This window comes from Mytilus galloprovincialis, chromosome 3 (genome assembly GCF_965363235.1).
Source record: "Mytilus galloprovincialis chromosome 3, xbMytGall1.hap1.1, whole genome shotgun sequence".
NCBI lineage: Eukaryota > Metazoa > Mollusca > Bivalvia > Mytilida > Mytilidae > Mytilus > Mytilus galloprovincialis.
Window position 1 is genome coordinate 73,783,346 of NC_134840.1, and position 18,777 is coordinate 73,802,122.

The window sequence follows — 18,777 nt, forward strand, 5'->3', positions numbered from 1 at the left end:
AATATACGACCAAAAAATTTTCAATTTTTGCGGTCGTATAAAAATGACTATAAATAAATTAAAATCAATTACAACAGTATTCTAAAATAAAATTATCTAGACTACCTCTTCTCTGAAGCATTCCAGGTGCTGGAGGAGCTCCAGGGGGTCCAGGTGGTGGTGGAGGTGCTCCTGGTATGGGTGGAGCTGGACACGGAGGAGGTGGAGGTGGTGGTGGCACTGGTATTGCTGGTACTCCTATATGTTCAGGAGAAAATTTTAATTTCTCAACAGGCATGTCTCCCTCCTCCCCATTTTCTTCAGGTATTGTAGGTACTAATCCATAAATACACTCAGGTGTAACAGCAGCCAAAGTGTGCTGCAAATGAGGTGTCCCTGTCATGGCTACACATAATTGTCCTTGGCTGTCATAGTAACCATTTGTCACATGACCAGCCTCTTTTTCAGCAGCATTTGCATCAGATAAAGCAGATTGTGAATGCTCCTCTATCCCAGCTAGTTTTTTATACCTTGCTACTTCCTGTTCAAGAAGGGCTATTTTTTCTACACAGTTTTGTAGTCTACTTTGATATTCCTCCCTACAGTGGTCTAAAACATTTTGGTGTCCTACCTGTAAAGTTTAGCAAAATATACAATTGATCAATAATATAAAAATTTTAAGTAAGCAGCATAGACTTTTTAAATTCTTGAGTCTATCTTGGTTTTGTTCTTTGTATTGACTATGCAGTATGGGCTTTGTTGAAGGTGATCTATAGTTGTTAATTTCTGTGTCATTTGTTCTCTTGTGAATAGTTGTCTCATTGGCAATCACACCACACCTTCTAAAATGTATATGGTATCCAAAAATCTGAGTTAAGAAAACATAAAGACAATGTTGATGGTTCCAGACCCCCCCCCTTTTTTTTTAAAGTGGAAAACGACAATAACAAAACTAGATAATATCTGACAAGTTTCAATTCATGCAAAGTTTATGTTTTCAGCTCAGGTGATATTTCAGAATTAAAAACAAATTTGCTTGCACTTAATACTTGTAAACATGCCTCTGAATATAGTATCTTTCATACTTCAAAATAAACAGCAATTAAAAAGTGGCACAACTTGTCATTTTTTTTCAAGCAACAGCAATAATATTATGGCCTCTACCCATATCTTTTTTTAATCAAAAATGAATGTCCATTCTTTTAAAGATTAGCTGTTTTATACTAACCTCAACTTTATCCAGCTCTGTTTTATATTCATTTCTCACATGTACCAACATGGCTTGCTGGTCTATAAAATAAAGTAAAAGAGAACTACTTTTATCCTCAGTATACCAGTGTTATTTGGAATAACACAAAAAACATGTTTAATTGACTGAAACAAGTGAAAAATAAATGTTTTGAGAAAATATCTAATATAAAATGTTTCTATACAAACTTTTCTTCTTCTTTTTTTTTAAGCCAAAGAAGCTCAAGAACAAACCCTTAAATCCTATATATATCCATGAAAATTAGAACAGAACACTGCATTATGTATGACTAACAAGTGATTTTTTAACAGAATGATTGATAGATTAATGTTTGCCTTACACAGCATCAGAGTAAAGTCTATATTGCTGAAATTTTTATAAAGAAGATTAACTTAGGATTACTAAAGTAAAGCTACTAACCTGCCTCTGTAAATTTACGTCCTGCCTTCAGATCTTCCTCACTCAGATATTGTGGTGGGGGCCACGAGGGTGTAAGTTTACCGATCTCATTTTGTTGTTTTGTTACAGGTACTTCTGTATGGGTCCAGTAGTACATACAATCACCCTGGAGAAATAAATATTTATAATATAAATAAAGATTACTTAGACTACATATACGTAAAAGAGTAAAATTCATAGAAAGCTAATGGAATAACGAGCATCGATATTATGATTTCAACATATGAGGAATACATATATATATTGACATGTAGACTGTTCAGACAACAAAGTGAAAATAAAGATCAGTGACTTTAATGGATCTTAAGGAAGTAAAAAAAGCTTAGGTGGAGGATTGTTGTCAGTTTTCTGTTTTGGAAGACCCTATAGCCAATTGGTAATCATATTTTTCCTATCAACATATTAACAAGTAAGTTTGACAAATGAAAATTTTAATGTTACACTCCTGGAGATGCATTCCTATCAAACAACTTTACATAATAGTAGACCTCTTATTGTATCATTGAGATAATTTTGACATGAATTTTGTCAGCTACAATCAACTAACTGTTTACAATCACCAAAATCCATATTTTTATCAGAATCTGCAGGTACCTTATTTCTTAGGCAAAAGGCCATTGGGGTCACAATTGTTAAAAGATAAATACATGCTTGTAAAGTTAACAAAGTTCATAAATTTTTAGGTTATGTTCTATAAAATAAGGTGCTTTATAAAGAATGCCATGAATTAACTAATCATTATGCAAGGTACTTGCTTATGCATTGTATATTCTAACAGGAGTTATTGTTCATGTGAAAACAACCTTAACCTGTCAATCAAATAGCAAATGACTTACTTTCACTTAACCTGGTCAAAACTGCCATGGAAGTATTATGGCTATAATTTCTAACCATTTAACGATTCCTTGCCTTCTATATGACATAAAAACTTCATTATATTCAATAACAGTCGGCAAAGAATGATACAAATGAAGCATGCTATGTAGATGACAGATTACTTTCCCCTTGAAGCTGTTTAACTAAGAGTACCAGTACATCTATAATTGTTAGTGGAAGTCTTTTGTCATATCTTTGTTAATCAATGTTAATTCTATTTACTTGGTATTCACAACTTTTTTGTTAAAGTACCAAAGATATCTTCATGTAAACCAAGCATGAAAAGTAGGTTCTAGTGAAATTATTGGAGTTGGTTCCCTTAAATATTAATAAAGATTCTGAACAGTTGAAACCAGGCACCAACCAATATTTTTTTTAAATGGGGGAAGGGGTGGGGTTAGTTGAAGGATGTTCCAGAGAGGGGCAGGGCAGGAAAAAGCTTTGTTTCATAATTAAAAAAAGAAATCCAAAGAAAAGAGGGTTGGAACCAAAAGAACCGCAACCACTTCTGAATCCACTTGTGAGCATCGTTACTTAAAGCCTGGATCCTTATATTTATATCTTTACCTAGTATATGAAGAAAAAAAGCATTTCCGTCTCCTATGTAAATGAATTTAAGTGATCACTGATTTTACAGTCCTTTCAAGTTATTACAAGGTGTACTATATCAAAGGTGTTATTTACATCTTATGAGGTCAAAATTACTAAATATACATCCCTATCTTAATAATATGGATTCTAATTTCCTCCTAAGTCAAATCACATATCAAATTAACATAAAATATTCGGTAAATTAAAGCGACAGGGTCTATTAATCAAATGAACTACAACAAAGTGTGAAAAATAATACCTTATTAGTCAAATAAGACAGATTTAACTTGGAAAGGAATTTGACATTCTCATGAATGAAAGTCTTAAAAGTATATGAAACCTCTAGATCAATGTAAACATAGTTTGAATGTTGTTTATATTTTCCTTGGAGATAAATACTATCTCCTTTCATCAACTCCAAGCTAAACACAGAATGACAGGTCATATTAAAACTCAGTCAAGCTTGATAATTTTGTAATAGTTCAATATCTGTATCAATTCATCTCAATATGCATCTGACAGATAAACAATAAATTAAGATGAATTTGATTATCAAATCACTTTATCTCTACATGTATAAGCAGCTCAAGGCCAATGTTTTCCACTTAGAAGATTGTCATTTCAAATCAAATTTCATCTTTTTGCTAAGAAATACCAGACTCTGAATCTAATGGCCATTAGAAAGAAGAATTAATATACAGACTGATCTCTTGACTTTTGTTTAATTGAGTTTATGACCTTATAATGTCAATTTTTATCATATAATTCTGGGTCTTTATAAATAATCATCAAGTAATTTATAGTTTTGAATACTAGATGAAAAACATCTCTCATAGAAAATCAGACAAATTGAGTGTCATAAGTTCTTCCATTATCATTATTAGGGTTATATATTCAAGTTATTTTGTAAAAGCTTTCAGACTTTAAGTTAATCATATACAAAGGTTGAAAACCATGATGTTGAAATTACGAAACAGAAAACAAAATTTCTAAGAATAGATACGTCTTTGCCACAAATCCCCTATGAGGACTAACTTGTTACTGAATTGGTTTTCTTGCCAGTCTGTCTCATAGGAATAAATCCTTGATATTGAATTTTATAATGTGCAGGGGTACAATAAAAAGAAGAGTAAACAGCACTATTTTTCTCATTATTGAAGGCTGTATGGTGTCAAACCTGTAGTTGACACATCCTTTTCATTCGATAGAAATTTATGGGAGAAAGCGATGTTTTCAAAAGTTAGAAACAGACAACAAAATGTAATCTAAAAGTTATAAGTCTTTATTTTGCCACAGCTCTTTTACGAGGACTTTGTTTCAGAATTTGTTTGTCCATTTCACTCATTTCATGTCTTCATTACAGCAAAATCATCAGTTACAATAAATATGGATTTAAGTGGAGGCAAACTGTAACAGTCATCCATATATATATATATACATTAATTTGTAGGATCCTTTACTATATAGATAATATAGCTGATCTGTAACAATAACATCTTCATGCCTTATATATCATGTACTGTAGTACGCCACTAGATTAAAACTGACGAGGAAAGGTAACACACAGTCACTGAAAGCTTTATTTTAGTAGAGCCCAGGTGGTAGTGTGGTCTAGCGGGACGGCTGCAGTGCAGGCGATTTATAGTCACGATATCACAGTAGCATGGGTTCGAATCCCGGCGAGGGAAGAACCAAATTTCGCAAATATTTACAGATCTAACATTGTTTGGTTGATGTTTAGACGAGTTGTATATATATAATAAAAACTATAACACAAATTCCCATACGTTTCGGCCATTACGGCCTTCTTCATTGGAATAAATTACAACATTGAAACAACAATTACATCGCTTGGATACATCACGTTATAATAACTTCTATGACGTTCATTTGCCGCGTTTTTCGCTTTTTTAATATAAATATATTTATTATCGTTCATACATTGTGTTGAGTCCTTCAGGTTCTAAAGTTTTTAATTTTTTCATCCAAAAGGCTTCTTTAGTTTTTCTGTAAATTTCTGTCCCAAATACTCTCTCTATGGCGGTAACTTTCAAATTTGTCATTGAATGATTGTTCTGAATGAAATGGTTGGCTACTGGATCTTCTGTTTTTTTTTGTGCGTATTTTTGAAAAGTTCAATAGCATTCGTTGATATAGTGTATCACCCGTTTGTCCTACATATATAACTTTTTCACATTTTGTACAATTAATCGCATATATCACGCCAACGGTTTTACAATTTATTTGTCCCTGAATGGTATATTCTTTGCCCGTGTTGTCACAAAATACCTTGGTTTCATTTATATGTGAGCATAATGCACAATTTTTACCACATGGTCCACATCCATTAGTTTGTTTATAAAATAGTAAATTATGCTTTTTGTGCACTAAGATGTCTTTTATGTTGTTATCGCGTTTAAATGCCACGATAGGCGGATCGGGGAATATTTTCTTTAGTCTTTCAGATTGATGGAGAATTTTAAGATTTTTTCTAAGAATTGAATGTACATTTGGAAGCGCTTTAGAAAAAGTAATTACTAAAGGTACCCTGTTGTTTTCTTTCTTCTGTTTGTACTGTAATAGATCTTCTCGGTTTAAATTGTCGACTTTTTTCAATTGAACTTCAGTGGACGAGTTATTGTATCCACGTTTTCTTAGGTGCGTTTTTATTTCTTCTCTTCTTGTTTTGTAATCTTCCTCTGTTGAGCAAATTCTTTTGACACGAATACCAAGACCATATGGTATAGCATTTTTTACAGAGTTTGGATGGCTTGACGACACATGTAAGTACTGGTGTTTATCTGTTGATTTTGTATAAAGATCTGTTTTAAGTTGTCCGTTTTCTATGTGTACAAACACATCAAGGAATTCAATTTTTTCAGTTGAGTAACGCATTTCTGTTTTAATTCTCGGATGTAAACTGTTTGACATTTCGTGAAATTTTTTTAATTCATCTAAACCATGTTCCCATATTCCCCAGATGTCATCAACATATCTCCAATATGAAAATGGTTGTAAATTGCTGTTTTGAAATAAATTTTCTTCCCATTGTCTGAGGTAGGTGCAAGCATAATTCATGCCTAGATGGGAACCAATAGCTGTTCCTTCGGTTTGTAAAAAGTGCTTTCCGTTAAAGCTAAAATTATTGTTTTCAATGACTAAATCCATCATTTTAAGAACATCTTCCGTTGGGATTGATGTGTTAGTTCGATTTTCTAGTGCTGATTTGCATGCTTCTCGCACTTCTTTTCTTGGTACGCTTGGATATAATTTATTTACATCTAAACAAAACATTATTGCGTTGTCTGTTAAAGGCTGTTGTATTGCATTTAATTTGTTTAAAAAATCTGTTGTGTCTTTGATATATGTGGGTAAGAAGCGCGAGAAGCATGCAAATCAGCACTAGAAAATCGAACTAACACCCTACCTATCGCCCTGATCTTTTTAATGGAACTCTGGCTTTGGCAAACCAACATTTTTTTCAATGTGGCCCCACATCAAGGATATGATATAGACCCAGAAAGAAGTCTGTTACATGTATATATTTTGAACAATTACTATTAAGAGGTCATATATTTTATTGATTTAATAAAATCTACCAACCCGACACGCCTGGTTTAAGTTGTATTTCGTCACATTTCATTATATTATGACACAAAAAAATACATTGCATCCTGGACTCATCAAAATCTTTTGGGACTCACCATTTCTAAAAGTGATGAGTCCCAGGACTCACCATGAAAAATTCCTAGTGAGAACCCTGAGATATGTTGATGACATCTGGGGAATATGGGAACATGGTTTAGATGAATTAAAAAAATTTCACGAAATGTCAAACAGTTTACATCCGAGAATTAAAACAGAAATGCGTTACTCAACTGAAAAAATTGAATTCCTTGATGTGTTTGTACACATAGAAAACGGACAACTTAAAACAGATCTTTATACAAAATCAACAGATAAACACCAGTACTTACATGTGTCGTCAAGCCATCCAAACTCTGTAAAAAATGCTATACCATATGGTCTTGGTATTCGTGTCAAAAGAATTTGCTCAACAGAGGAAGATTACAAAACAAGAAGAGAAGAAATAAAAACGCACCTAAGAAAACTTGGATACAATAACTCGTCCACTGAAGTTCAATTGAAAAAAGTCGACAATTTAAACCGAGAAGATCTATTACAGTACAAACAGAAGAAAGAAAACAACAGGGTACCTTTAGTAATTACTTTTTCTAAAGCGCTTCCAAATGTACATTGAATTCTTAGAAAAAATCTTAAAATTCTCCATCAATCTGAAAGACTAAAGAAAATATTCCCCGATCCGCCTATCGTGGCATTTAAACGCGATAACAACATAAAAGACATCTTAGTGCACAAAAAGCATAATTTACTATTTTATAAACAAACTAATGGATGTGGACCATGTGGTAAAAATTGTGCATTATGCTCACATATAAATGAAACCAAGGTATTTTGTGACAACACGGGCAAAGAATATACCATTCAGGGACAAATAAATTGTAAAACCGTTGGCGTGATATATGCGATTAATTGTACAAAATGTGAAAAAGTTATATATGTAGGACAAACGGGTGATACACTATATCAACGAATGCTATTGAACTTTTCAAAAATACGCACAAAAAAAACAGAAGATCCAGTAGCCAACCATTTCATTCAGAACAATCATTCAATGACAAATTTGAAAGTTACCGCCATAGAGAGAGTATTTGGGACAGAAATTTACAGAAAAACTAAAGAAGCCTTTTGGATGAAAAAATTAAAAACTTTAGAACCTGAAGGACTCAACACAATGTATGAACGATAATAAATATATTTATATTAAAAAAGCGAAAAACGCGGCAAATGAACGTCATAGAAGTTATTATAACGTGATGTATCCAAGCGATGTAATTGTTGTTTCAATGTTGTAATTTATTCCAATGAAGAAGGCCGTAATGGCCGAAACGTATGGGAATTTGTGTTATAGTTTTTATTATACAATAATTCAGAGACTTTACATATATATATATATAAGTACGTCTGAGTCAGTGACAACCCTACAACAGATGTATCCATTGATGTTTAGACGGGTTATATATATATATATATATATGCATCTGAGAGTCAGACCTCAATATAGATATATTGAGAATTTTATCATGCTGTTGTGTACAAAGGGAATGCAACATGTCATATTAAAATCTCTTTTTTATTACTTTTTTTTTAGAATGAAAAATAAATCTATAAGCTTTAGGACCTGTAAATCATTCATAATATGTATTCAAAACAAATTTACTCAACAATGCATTGTATACAATTTGGATTTCTTGCGTAAGAATTATATTTATTTTCTATTGATAATTCTCAATATTGTTATGAAAATGTCATTCAAATTTCATAAAACAATAACTGCTACATGTATAAACAAATTTGTATACAATTTGGATTTCTTGCGTAAGAATTATATTTTTTCCCAATCATAATTCTCGATATTGTTATAAAAATGTCATTCATAAAACAATAGTTGCTACATGTATATAGAATTTTTTATGCCCACTCATAAAATATTGGAAAAACAATTGGTCCTTCTAAAACATTTACCAATCATATATATAGATGATTCATGTACCAATCAATGCCCATCCTAATAAGTTACATTAAATATAATTGATTGATTAATTTGAAAATTTAAAATAACTTTAAAATTCAATCATCTATCTTCATAATCACATATTTAAAATGACATTAACTCTGAATGATCATATGGAAAAAAATCTTAGGTATGTCGAGAAAAAACCTTGGTTTTTCCAGATCACCGACTTGATCTTTATCGGTAAAAAAAATATTTTCCTATCTTTATTATCAATGTTTAAACAATTAAGGCATTGCCATCTTCCTGTGTATTGTGTCATTTTATAAATATTAAATTTAATAAAGAAACACACCTTTTAACTTTAAATCTTTGGTATGATTTTCATGATAAGAATAACATTTTCTTAATGAAAATGGAGGTACAAAATCTATTGCAATTTAGCTTTACCCTTCTTTTTCTTTTAAGAACTATGTACTGCTTTTTTAATATGACATGTTCAAAGGCAAATTAAGATTTGTATCATAACATTTCTATCCTTTTACAAAGTTCAAAGTTGTTTGAAAATTCAGAATTTAATAAAAATCTTAACTTTACTTTTATATTGTTTTCAAACACCTGAACCCTCTCCTTTAATAAAAAGCAAAATGCCTTTGACTTCAGATTTTACTTTCAATTTCTAGAGACCTTGATCATAAATTATGTCAATCAAATTTTACAAAAAATCTAAGATACATCTTCTGACTGAAATTCAACAAAATATATATTAACATCATAAATACAAACTGTACAAATGTCCCATGAGTTCAGAAATGCCTACAGTATGAAATGAGAATATATCTAACTTCAGATTGAAAAACAGCAACAAATTTGAAAATGTGTATAACATTATATAATAATGTCCTTAATTGAATACTATAAAAATGTATAATGTGCATACCTTTTCTCTGATAGTTTCCTTCATTAGAATATCATTTTAATAAAAAATCAGGTTTATGAGAATACACAGTCGTTTTATTTCTTTTAATACAAATATTTCCATTTACATAAATCTCTGTCCACTTTATATATATTTTATGAATAATAATTCCTAATTTTTTTCATGAGTAATATTTGAGGTTATATATCCAGCATCACATCTAATAGGAGAAAACTGTGATGACACACGCATTTCACATCATCATCAATGGATGACAATTGGATTACCTCCCCTTTAATGAACGTTTAGTTAAATGTCAATATACATCCACCATAGACAGATAATAACGTTTAATTTGATACCATAATAAAGTTAATACACAAAGTGTATTGTGGTCAGCCTAACGGAACAGATTTTTATTGGTGACAATTCATCAATAGCCACAGGTGATGCGATAGTGGTCATTATCCACGACTAAAAGTCAAATTAAGAGGTACTAAAGGTTATTTAGGGTAATGATTTACTAGACTTAGTCAAATTATGTTATTTTGATTGAGGTATATTAGGGACTGAAAAATTACAAGAATGTCACTATATAGAATTCTGCCTTTTTAATATCATACACGTGTTAAACAGATGGACGAATATTATTTATCATGTTCTATAAGGTGGGTTTAATTATCTATTTTTAAAACTAAAAAATCCATGTCTTTTTAAATATTGAATGTACTTATTTTGCATCATAATTTTTTTTCAGTTATCTTTTTCAAAACTGCACAATTTATAGGATAATAAAAGAAGAATTTGCTTTACATTTTGACTTAATATTAAACACTGAAAACATTTTTTTATTACATATTGAATAAACAGCTGCGCCCTGAGCACATGATCTTGTCACATGATAAGCCTGTCACATATTTTATTCAATAAAGTTCAATAATTTCTCAATGTTATATCAGAAAGTTATAAAAACAAGAATGTGTCCATAGTACACGGATGCCCCACTTGCACTATCATTTTCTATGTTTAGTGGACCGTGAATTTGGGGTAAAAACTCTGAAATTGGGGTCAAAACTCTAATTTGGCACTAAAATTAGAAAGATCATATCATAGGGAACATGTGTTATAAGTTTCAAGTTGATTGGACTTTAACTTCATCAAAAACTACCGTGACCAAAAACTTTAACCTGATACTTGCACTATCATTTTCCATGTTCAGTGGACCGTGAAATTGGGCTCAAAACTCTAATTTGGCATGAAAATTAGAAAGATCATATCATAGGGCACATGTGTACTAAGTTTTAAGTTGATTGGACTTCAACTTCTTCAAAAACTATCTTGACCAAAAACTTTAACCTGAAGTGGGACGAACAGACAGACCAGAAAACATAATGCCCCTCTACTATCGTAGGTGGGGCATAAACAACTAATGGGAGGTTATCTTAATAGATATAAATCAGTCAGGAAAGTTTAATGAAAACTGCTTAAAGCACTTTAAGGATATCATCCAAAAACTTGAAAATCACCCCCTTTTTAAAATAAAATCCCATTACTGGGAAATGTAAATCTTAAATTAATAAAAATCAAAAGAGATTTTACACCCAATAGGTATAAACAATTTACTAAAGTTTCATGAAAACCGCTGTAAGCGTTTTTGAGTTATTGTCAGAATACTGGTAAATCCCCTCTTTTTTTATGAATAACACACCCATAATTTGAAGATATATAATCTAAAATTTATAAGAAACAAAATGGAACTCACATCAATAGATTTAAACAATTCACCAAAGTTTCATTCAAATTGGTTAAAACCTGGCCACCAGTTTTTTATTGGTGGCTAAAGCAAGAGTAACTGGAGAAAAAACATTGGTAGGAGAAAACTGCCAATCTTAGCTCATATAAGATCAATTTGCAGTCACTCTGCCATGATTGGGTTCCAACTCTCAACCTCAGTATTGACAGGCAACGTGTTCATTGTCATACTTTTTATGCGGGCCTCCATGATACTATTGTAGGTTTGTTTGTAAGTCATGCAGCTTTCAGTAACTGTGACAAATTGATTATTCATCTTTCATTGATTGTGACTATTGTTTTTATGTTAGTTTTTTTCGCGCCTCATTACACCACTGTCACAGTAAGGACAAGGGTTTCTCTCCTGCACCATTCTTTATGTGCCTATCCAAAGTCAGGAGACTATTGTTCAGTGGTTGTTATTGGTTCATGTCTATCAAATTTGTTTCTCATAAATTATATTGTTATGAACTAGGTCATCACATTGTAGTTGTCTTGTTTGAATTGTTTCACATTTTTCAAGGCCTGCCTTGGGTATTTCTTATTAATGAATACAGTTGCCTATAATTGATAACATCAACTTCATTTGAACCCTTGTTGATAGTAATCGTTCTACATCTCCTTATTTCTTTTATATTTTTTTATATTGAGCATCTGAATATAAAAATAAATGGAGAATGTGTTCATGGGACACAGATGATGCCCCTGCTTGCATATAGCATTATAAAGGGCCATAACTCCAGAACGGTAAAAGTGAAGCCACTTAAATTCGAGCTTCATCTGACAGAGTTTTGAAATCTGAAAGTTAGAGAACAGAAACCTATTTCAAGGTGTATGTATGGACAGACATGGATAAACAAACCATAATGCCCCTTTGCTATGGCTAGGCCATAAAAAGCTGTATAACTGTCATGATAGCAAGGGCCCACTTTGAACAATTTAAGGGTGAGGCAAAGAGACTGATAGATACATAAATTTCAACACCAGCAATTAAATCAGCATATGCTCTCTTTAATATATATGCATTTTGATGGGCATTTTCGTAAATGATTAGGAACAAATTATATAACAGAGAAAATCATGTCTTATTGCAAATAATAAATATCTTTTTTAGTTAAATCCTAGCAATAAATTTTGTTTAATTTTATTGGTGCCCCACTGTCATGACTGTAGCAGAACACATATGACTTTGCCGAATGAATTACAGTTATGGAAATATTATATATGAGCTTAAACCTCAGCTTGTTACATTGGTGATTAATGCTCCCTTATCATTACAAAAAAAAAATCTTACAGATTATCAAGGGTCACAACAATATCTCTAGAATAACTAAAATTGTATTTTGGATATTAAAATTAATCAAAAATTAAATTGATTTCATTTCTTACCTTAAACAGCCATTGTGAGTCCTTCCTATTAACTTCTTTGATTACTCCAGCAGCGATCAGACAGGTACAATACTGTGAACCGATAACCTGCAGGTCATGACGGGTCAACATCAATCGGAGGTAATGGTTATCATCAATAGATGAAGACAGCCACGACAGTAACATCTTCCCTAAAAATATATATCAACATTAACTACGTATATCTGTTATCAGTTAAGTACCAGAAAGGGGCTTATTCAAATTCTCTTATTTCTTTTCAAAAATTAATTTTCATTATAAATGCACTTTACTTCAATTCAAAATCAAATTGCGAAAAAAAAATACCTTTACATTTTGTACATTCAGTAAAGTGGTCAAATTGTGTTGTGTGATAAAAATGGGTTTTCATGAACAATCTCAAAAATGTTTGTACTTTCCTTAAAATAAAATATACGAAAAAGTTTGAAACAAACTAATTCAAGCAATTTAATAGTCCAATTACCTTCAAAAACTTCCATGCGACTGAAATCAAGGGTTCCAGGTACTGAAGCTGGCCATTTGACAGCATCATCTAAGTTTTGATATGGACTATATTCTTTAGCATTGGGTTTTACTTCCTCGTCCTCCTTGTTGATACTTTCGGTTATTAGCTGTGCCACAGCACTTGTCACAGGTTTGTATTCTGCCATAGGTAAGAATGGTTTAGGACTATTCAAAGCTTTCGTTTGATCAGTGAGTGGTTTCACACTACTAAAAGTCTTTGGCTGCTCACCAAATGGTTTTGGACTACTTGGTGATTTTATCTGATTTGTAAATGCCTTAGGACTGTCTATTGACCTTATTTGTTCAGGAAACACTTTTGGACTTGACGGTGATGATAAACTATTATTTCGTAAACTTCCATCAACTGTTCTATTAAATCGACTATTTTGAATAGGAACATGATCTAAATCAGTTTCCATTACAGCCTCACTTTGGCATACAACTTTTGATGAATTATCGTCATGTTTTTGTACATCATTTATTCCTGCTTCTGTATTTTTAAACAATTTTCGTAACTTTTCCTCATCTCTTTGTTTCATTGCTTGATCTAAATCAGTGACTGGTGTTCGTCTTAATGATGAGTTATTGAGAGCTAAGTCAGGAATGTCTAATGATTTACTTCCCTTTGGAGTCATTACTTGCTTGATTTCGGTTGACTCACTTAACGACCTGCCTCCAGATGAATGTCTACTCCTCTGAGGAGTTTTGTCAATGTTTGATATGTTTTGATCAGTTCTTGTTCCAGATGAATTCCTACTTCTCTGGGGAGATTCATCAGATAAGCCCTGCTCAGTTTTTGACCCAGATAAAAGTTTTTGTGGAGATTTGTCTGATATGTTTTGATCGGATAAAGTTTGTGATATGTCATGGTGTGGATAAATGGAGGGATCAAGTTTGGACGATTTGTTCTCAGGCTGATGTATATCTGGATTTGTGGGTTTGTCCATAGTTTCATTAGATTTAAATATAAGAGTCACATCTTTAGTCTCTATGTCATGTTTTGATGATCCATCTTGATTTTCAGCTGTTATATCAACATTCTGAGATTCCGTCTTATTGGGGCTCTGACCATTTGTAGGTACTCTGTCAGCCACAGGTTTGGCAGGTTTGTAGGAAGTCACTTCATTTGGCACAGATTCGGTTTGCTGGATATTCATATTTCCATTTTTTGGCGAGGACTGAATTTCAGGACTATTTTGCACAGAATTACTTGATTCTTCACTTTTTGATGGAGTTTCTGATCTTGTTCTCCTTGTTCTCAAAAGTTTATAGGTTGATTCAAGTTTGGCAATTAATGGATTACCAATGACAGGTGTTTGTGTGACTTGAGTTGTAGGTAGACTTAATTGTTTATCATCACAACTTTTATTAACATTTGATAGGAAAGACAGATTTGGCCTTTTCCCCCTTTCCAAACTCTGCACTCGCCTTAAACGTATACATTCAGCAGCACTTCTCCTAGACGTTGCTGATTTTTCTGTGCTTTCAGTGTTTTCACCTGAAGCTTGGTTGTCAACAGAATTATTTGTTTGAGATGTCAAATTAAGGGATTTAGAAGCATCTTGATTTGAGTTTAACAGCCCAGATGACCTTACCCTAACAGTACGTTCCACGGACTTTGCTCGAATACCAGAATACGCACTTTCATTGAGCACACTTCTTCTCTGTCGGGTTCTTGTTCCTGGTTCTGCCGAATCAGATGTGTGACTTGATTCAGGAGAACATTTTGAGTCTTCATTTTGATTTAGTAATCTTGTTCTACTCCTTGTTCTTACACGGGTAGTACTGGTTTCAGGAGACTCTGACCCTGTTCTCTGAGTAAGGTCTGATGTCTGGCTTGATTCAGGAGAACCTTTAGCGTCATCATTTTGATTTAGTAATCTTGTCCTACTCCTTGTTCTTACACGGGTAGTACTGGTTTCAGGAGACTCTGACTCTGCTTTCTGAGTAAGGTCAGGTGTTAAAGGTGTGTTTAATTCTTCTGGTTCCTTTTCTCTGGTGATAAACCTCCTCCTTCTTCTTTCTGGTGGTTTATCAGGAGATGTGTTTGATTGAGAAACAGTGGATACTGGAGGTTGCGTTTCTGCTGTAGCTGATGACTGAACATTAGGATAAACTTCTGCACTAGGTACTGTTTCCGTACTTGCTTCTGAAATATGTTGTGAAGAGGAGTCTGTTAAAGAGTTTGTGTTATTTTGTGAATTTTGAGTCATTGACCGTACAGCATTTGATGGATCACTTTTAGGGACTACATCAGGAACGTGAGAGTTTTGATTTCCACCAACATTTGAATTTTCAGATTTCTGATTTAATTTTCTTTGAATCCTTTGCTTTAAACTTCTAGATTTTCTCTCATTTGATGACTGGCTGTCGTCTGAAGAGTATTCTGATGATATAATACAAGCTGAGGCAGACGGTTCCGATGACTGAAATCTGTGCTGTGTTCTCTGGAAGACATTTTGTCGGTTAGAATTATTTATGTTTGTGTCAGCTGTAGGACTGTCACCGATATGAAATGACTGTAGTGTAGACACAACATCGTCAACAAGATTTTCCTTATCAGCCTCTTCAGCCATTTTTGTTTTTATCTATCAGTGCACCAAATCTGCCATTCACTCAATTTGAAGATCAACTGCAGCATCTAAAATTACAATGAAGAAAAAATTATTAATAAGTGAATAAATTGAATGGACTAAATTTCATAAAAATAAAGAAACTTAGAAAGAGATGTATGTCCATTAATCAATCTATCAATTATATGCTGAATAACCAAATTTTTGGCCTTGATTACAGGTATGATGTACATACATTTGCACATGTGTACATGTAGCTGTAAAACTAGAGGGTACATGTATAAAGAGCACATGTCGCTCACCTACATCTTCAAACAATAACATTAATGATTGCTTTTTTTGGGATTAAAAATCAAGTTTAGAGGGCCATAACTCAATATCGAGTACATGTACATATTGACAATTTCAGTCATGTTGACATATTTGTAAATTATGTCTTGCTGACCATTTTTGGATTTAAAGTTTCTACCTATCATAGTTTTCAAGATAATTTGTATTAAATAAATGGGGAATGTGTCCATGGGACACATATGTCTGATGATGCCCTAGCTTGCATATAAAGTTATAAAGGGACATAACTCAAAAACTTTAAAAGTAAGGCAACGCAAATTTGTACTTGTTTAGTGTTAATAAGCAATCTATAAGTTTCATTTACCGACCGTGCGAGGGCTGAAAAGCCAGTCAAGGTTGTTAAACACTTCCATATATAAGTTTCATAACATTTGGTTGAGGAAAACTTAAGTTAGTTATAAACGGACACGAACAATTCAGCAAAATTTCTATTTGTAAAGGGGCATAACTTTAGAATGCAAAAGTGACACTATAAAAAAAAATAATCATTTAAAGGGCAACAATTCTTGTAAGGAGTTGACTGACCATGCTGACCATATTAAGGCTCTGTTGACTTATCTGTAGATCTCTTCTTGTAAAAGACAAAAAATAGATGTAATTAAAACAATAATTGTGTCACAATAGTTAGTGATTCATTGTAGACAATAAGTAAAATCGACAGGAACTTGTCTTAGAAAAAAACCCTATATACCTTAATATAACACAAAGGACTTAACCTGTGTTTTTGAAAACTATCACCATCACACAGTTGCAAACTTACATTATATAAAGATTTCCCAGTTGCCAACCCCGCTAAAACTTGATATGATGTAAATCAACATTTTTTGTAAATGGATTTACAAAAAATGTATCTACACAATGGTGAATAACACCTCTACCTTTGTGGTTGGAACCATTTGCAGCAGACATCAACAAGTCTGTCTTATAATTCTTATCAGTTAGTTTAAGCACATTTATTTATAGTGGATTGAGAAACAAGTTTAATATTGCAATAGGCCAGTTGCGGGATACGGTTTTCAGACGAATCTGTCATGTGACTTTCATCAACATGTGACAAAAATGTATGCATAGAAATTTCCAACATATGTTGAGCGAACGGGTGAAAACGTTTGATTTTGTATATTGTACAAAATATTTGGGAAATATAATCTAAGAGGATGGTCACCCTCCATCAGTCATATGGCAATCATGATTATGTACATGTACTTATGGAACATTAATTATTTCTATACTACCCTACAGAATGATGATTATGAATGTGCTGGAAACTTTTAATAGAGCAGGAATACAGGCGTGCCTTATATCTGGTAAATGATGTCATAAAGGCATGCAAAATTGACGATCTTTTCCCGTACAAGTCTTGATTCCAGAAATGACCTACATGTATTTATGTAAATCCCTTTCCACTTTGCAGGTGGGAGTGCTGCCCTGTAGTAGCAAGAGCCTGCTCTTTTCCGAATTATACAAGGGTGTTCTTTAAGTGCAAGATACATTGTATATGGCTCTCTCTTAAAACAAGTCAGCCATTTATTGTCCCCTTCTGACTGACTATCGTTGTTTCTCAAGTCCATACTCGCAAATGGTAAAAGGGAGAGCCGAAAATTCAGTCCATGAAATTTTCTCCACAAAGCAGGGGGAACAAACCAGGAACCCTTGTGTTAGATGTGTTAACCACTACACCACAGCTCTCCTATGATGAGTCATATTGGTTGTATGTATACAAAATAATTATTTCGGCGTGACTTTTTACCCCAATATACCCCAACATACCCCAATATACCCCAATATACCTAAAAAAAGAGTTTCAACACAATATTATCGAATATTAATATCATTTAAGGCAATTCTATGTTATTTTAACACCATTAATACTTTATTTTATAAAAATATTTAATTTTAAATCACTTTTTTCATTGAAACTTGTTCCGTTCTTGTCAGCCGCTTACGATCACAAAATGACTTTTTACCCCAATATACCCAAACATACTCGAATAAACAGTTTTAATACAATTTCAATTAAAAGGAATGATATAACATGCAGAAATATTTAAATTTAACTCGGCTGTTTACATTTTTGTGCATTTATAGGCTTTAAAAACCGTTCTTTATTCAGGTATTGACGAAGGTTTCACTAAAAACCAGAACGAACGAACCTAAAAATATAAGGGTAATTTTCTGCAATTCCTTTTTTTTCCCCTTAACATGTGGAGATGGAAAATGCATATTTGTGTTTGACTTTTCTTTAGAGTAAGATATGATGTATATTTTTAAAATGAAACTCGAAATTTTTTCTCAAATTTTGAAAAAAAAATCTCAAATATTTTTTCTCAATCAAGAAAGAGCTCCCAATCTGTCAAATCAAGGATTTGTATAGTAAGACAAATACTATAAAAATCCTTGGTCAAATCAATTTCTCAAATTTTAGTTTTAAGTAATAATCCTTATATGTTTTAAACATTTAAAGTTTTCTTTTTATGTTAAT

General features: G+C 32.5%; 1 protein-coding gene across 4 annotated transcripts in view; it reads right to left on the minus strand.

Annotated features, from left to right (window-relative positions):
- Positions 1-18,777, minus strand: part of LOC143068898 (uncharacterized) — a 43,965-nt gene that overhangs the window by 20,869 nt on the left and 4,319 nt on the right. For all 4 annotated transcript variants that reach the window (XR_012976269.1, XM_076243251.1, XM_076243252.1 and 1 more), the window contains exons 2-6: positions 13,331-16,012; positions 12,850-13,019; positions 1,649-1,793; positions 1,208-1,269; positions 106-610 (exon numbers count right to left, since the gene is read on the minus strand). Coding sequence is in view for 3 of the 4 variants with exons in the window: in XM_076243251.1 (XP_076099366.1) it covers positions 106-610; positions 1,208-1,269; positions 1,649-1,793; positions 12,850-13,019; positions 13,331-15,947 (3,499 nt within the window). In the remaining variant the exon portion in view is untranslated. The remainder of the gene's footprint in view (positions 1-105; positions 611-1,207; positions 1,270-1,648; positions 1,794-12,849; positions 13,020-13,330; positions 16,013-18,777) is intronic.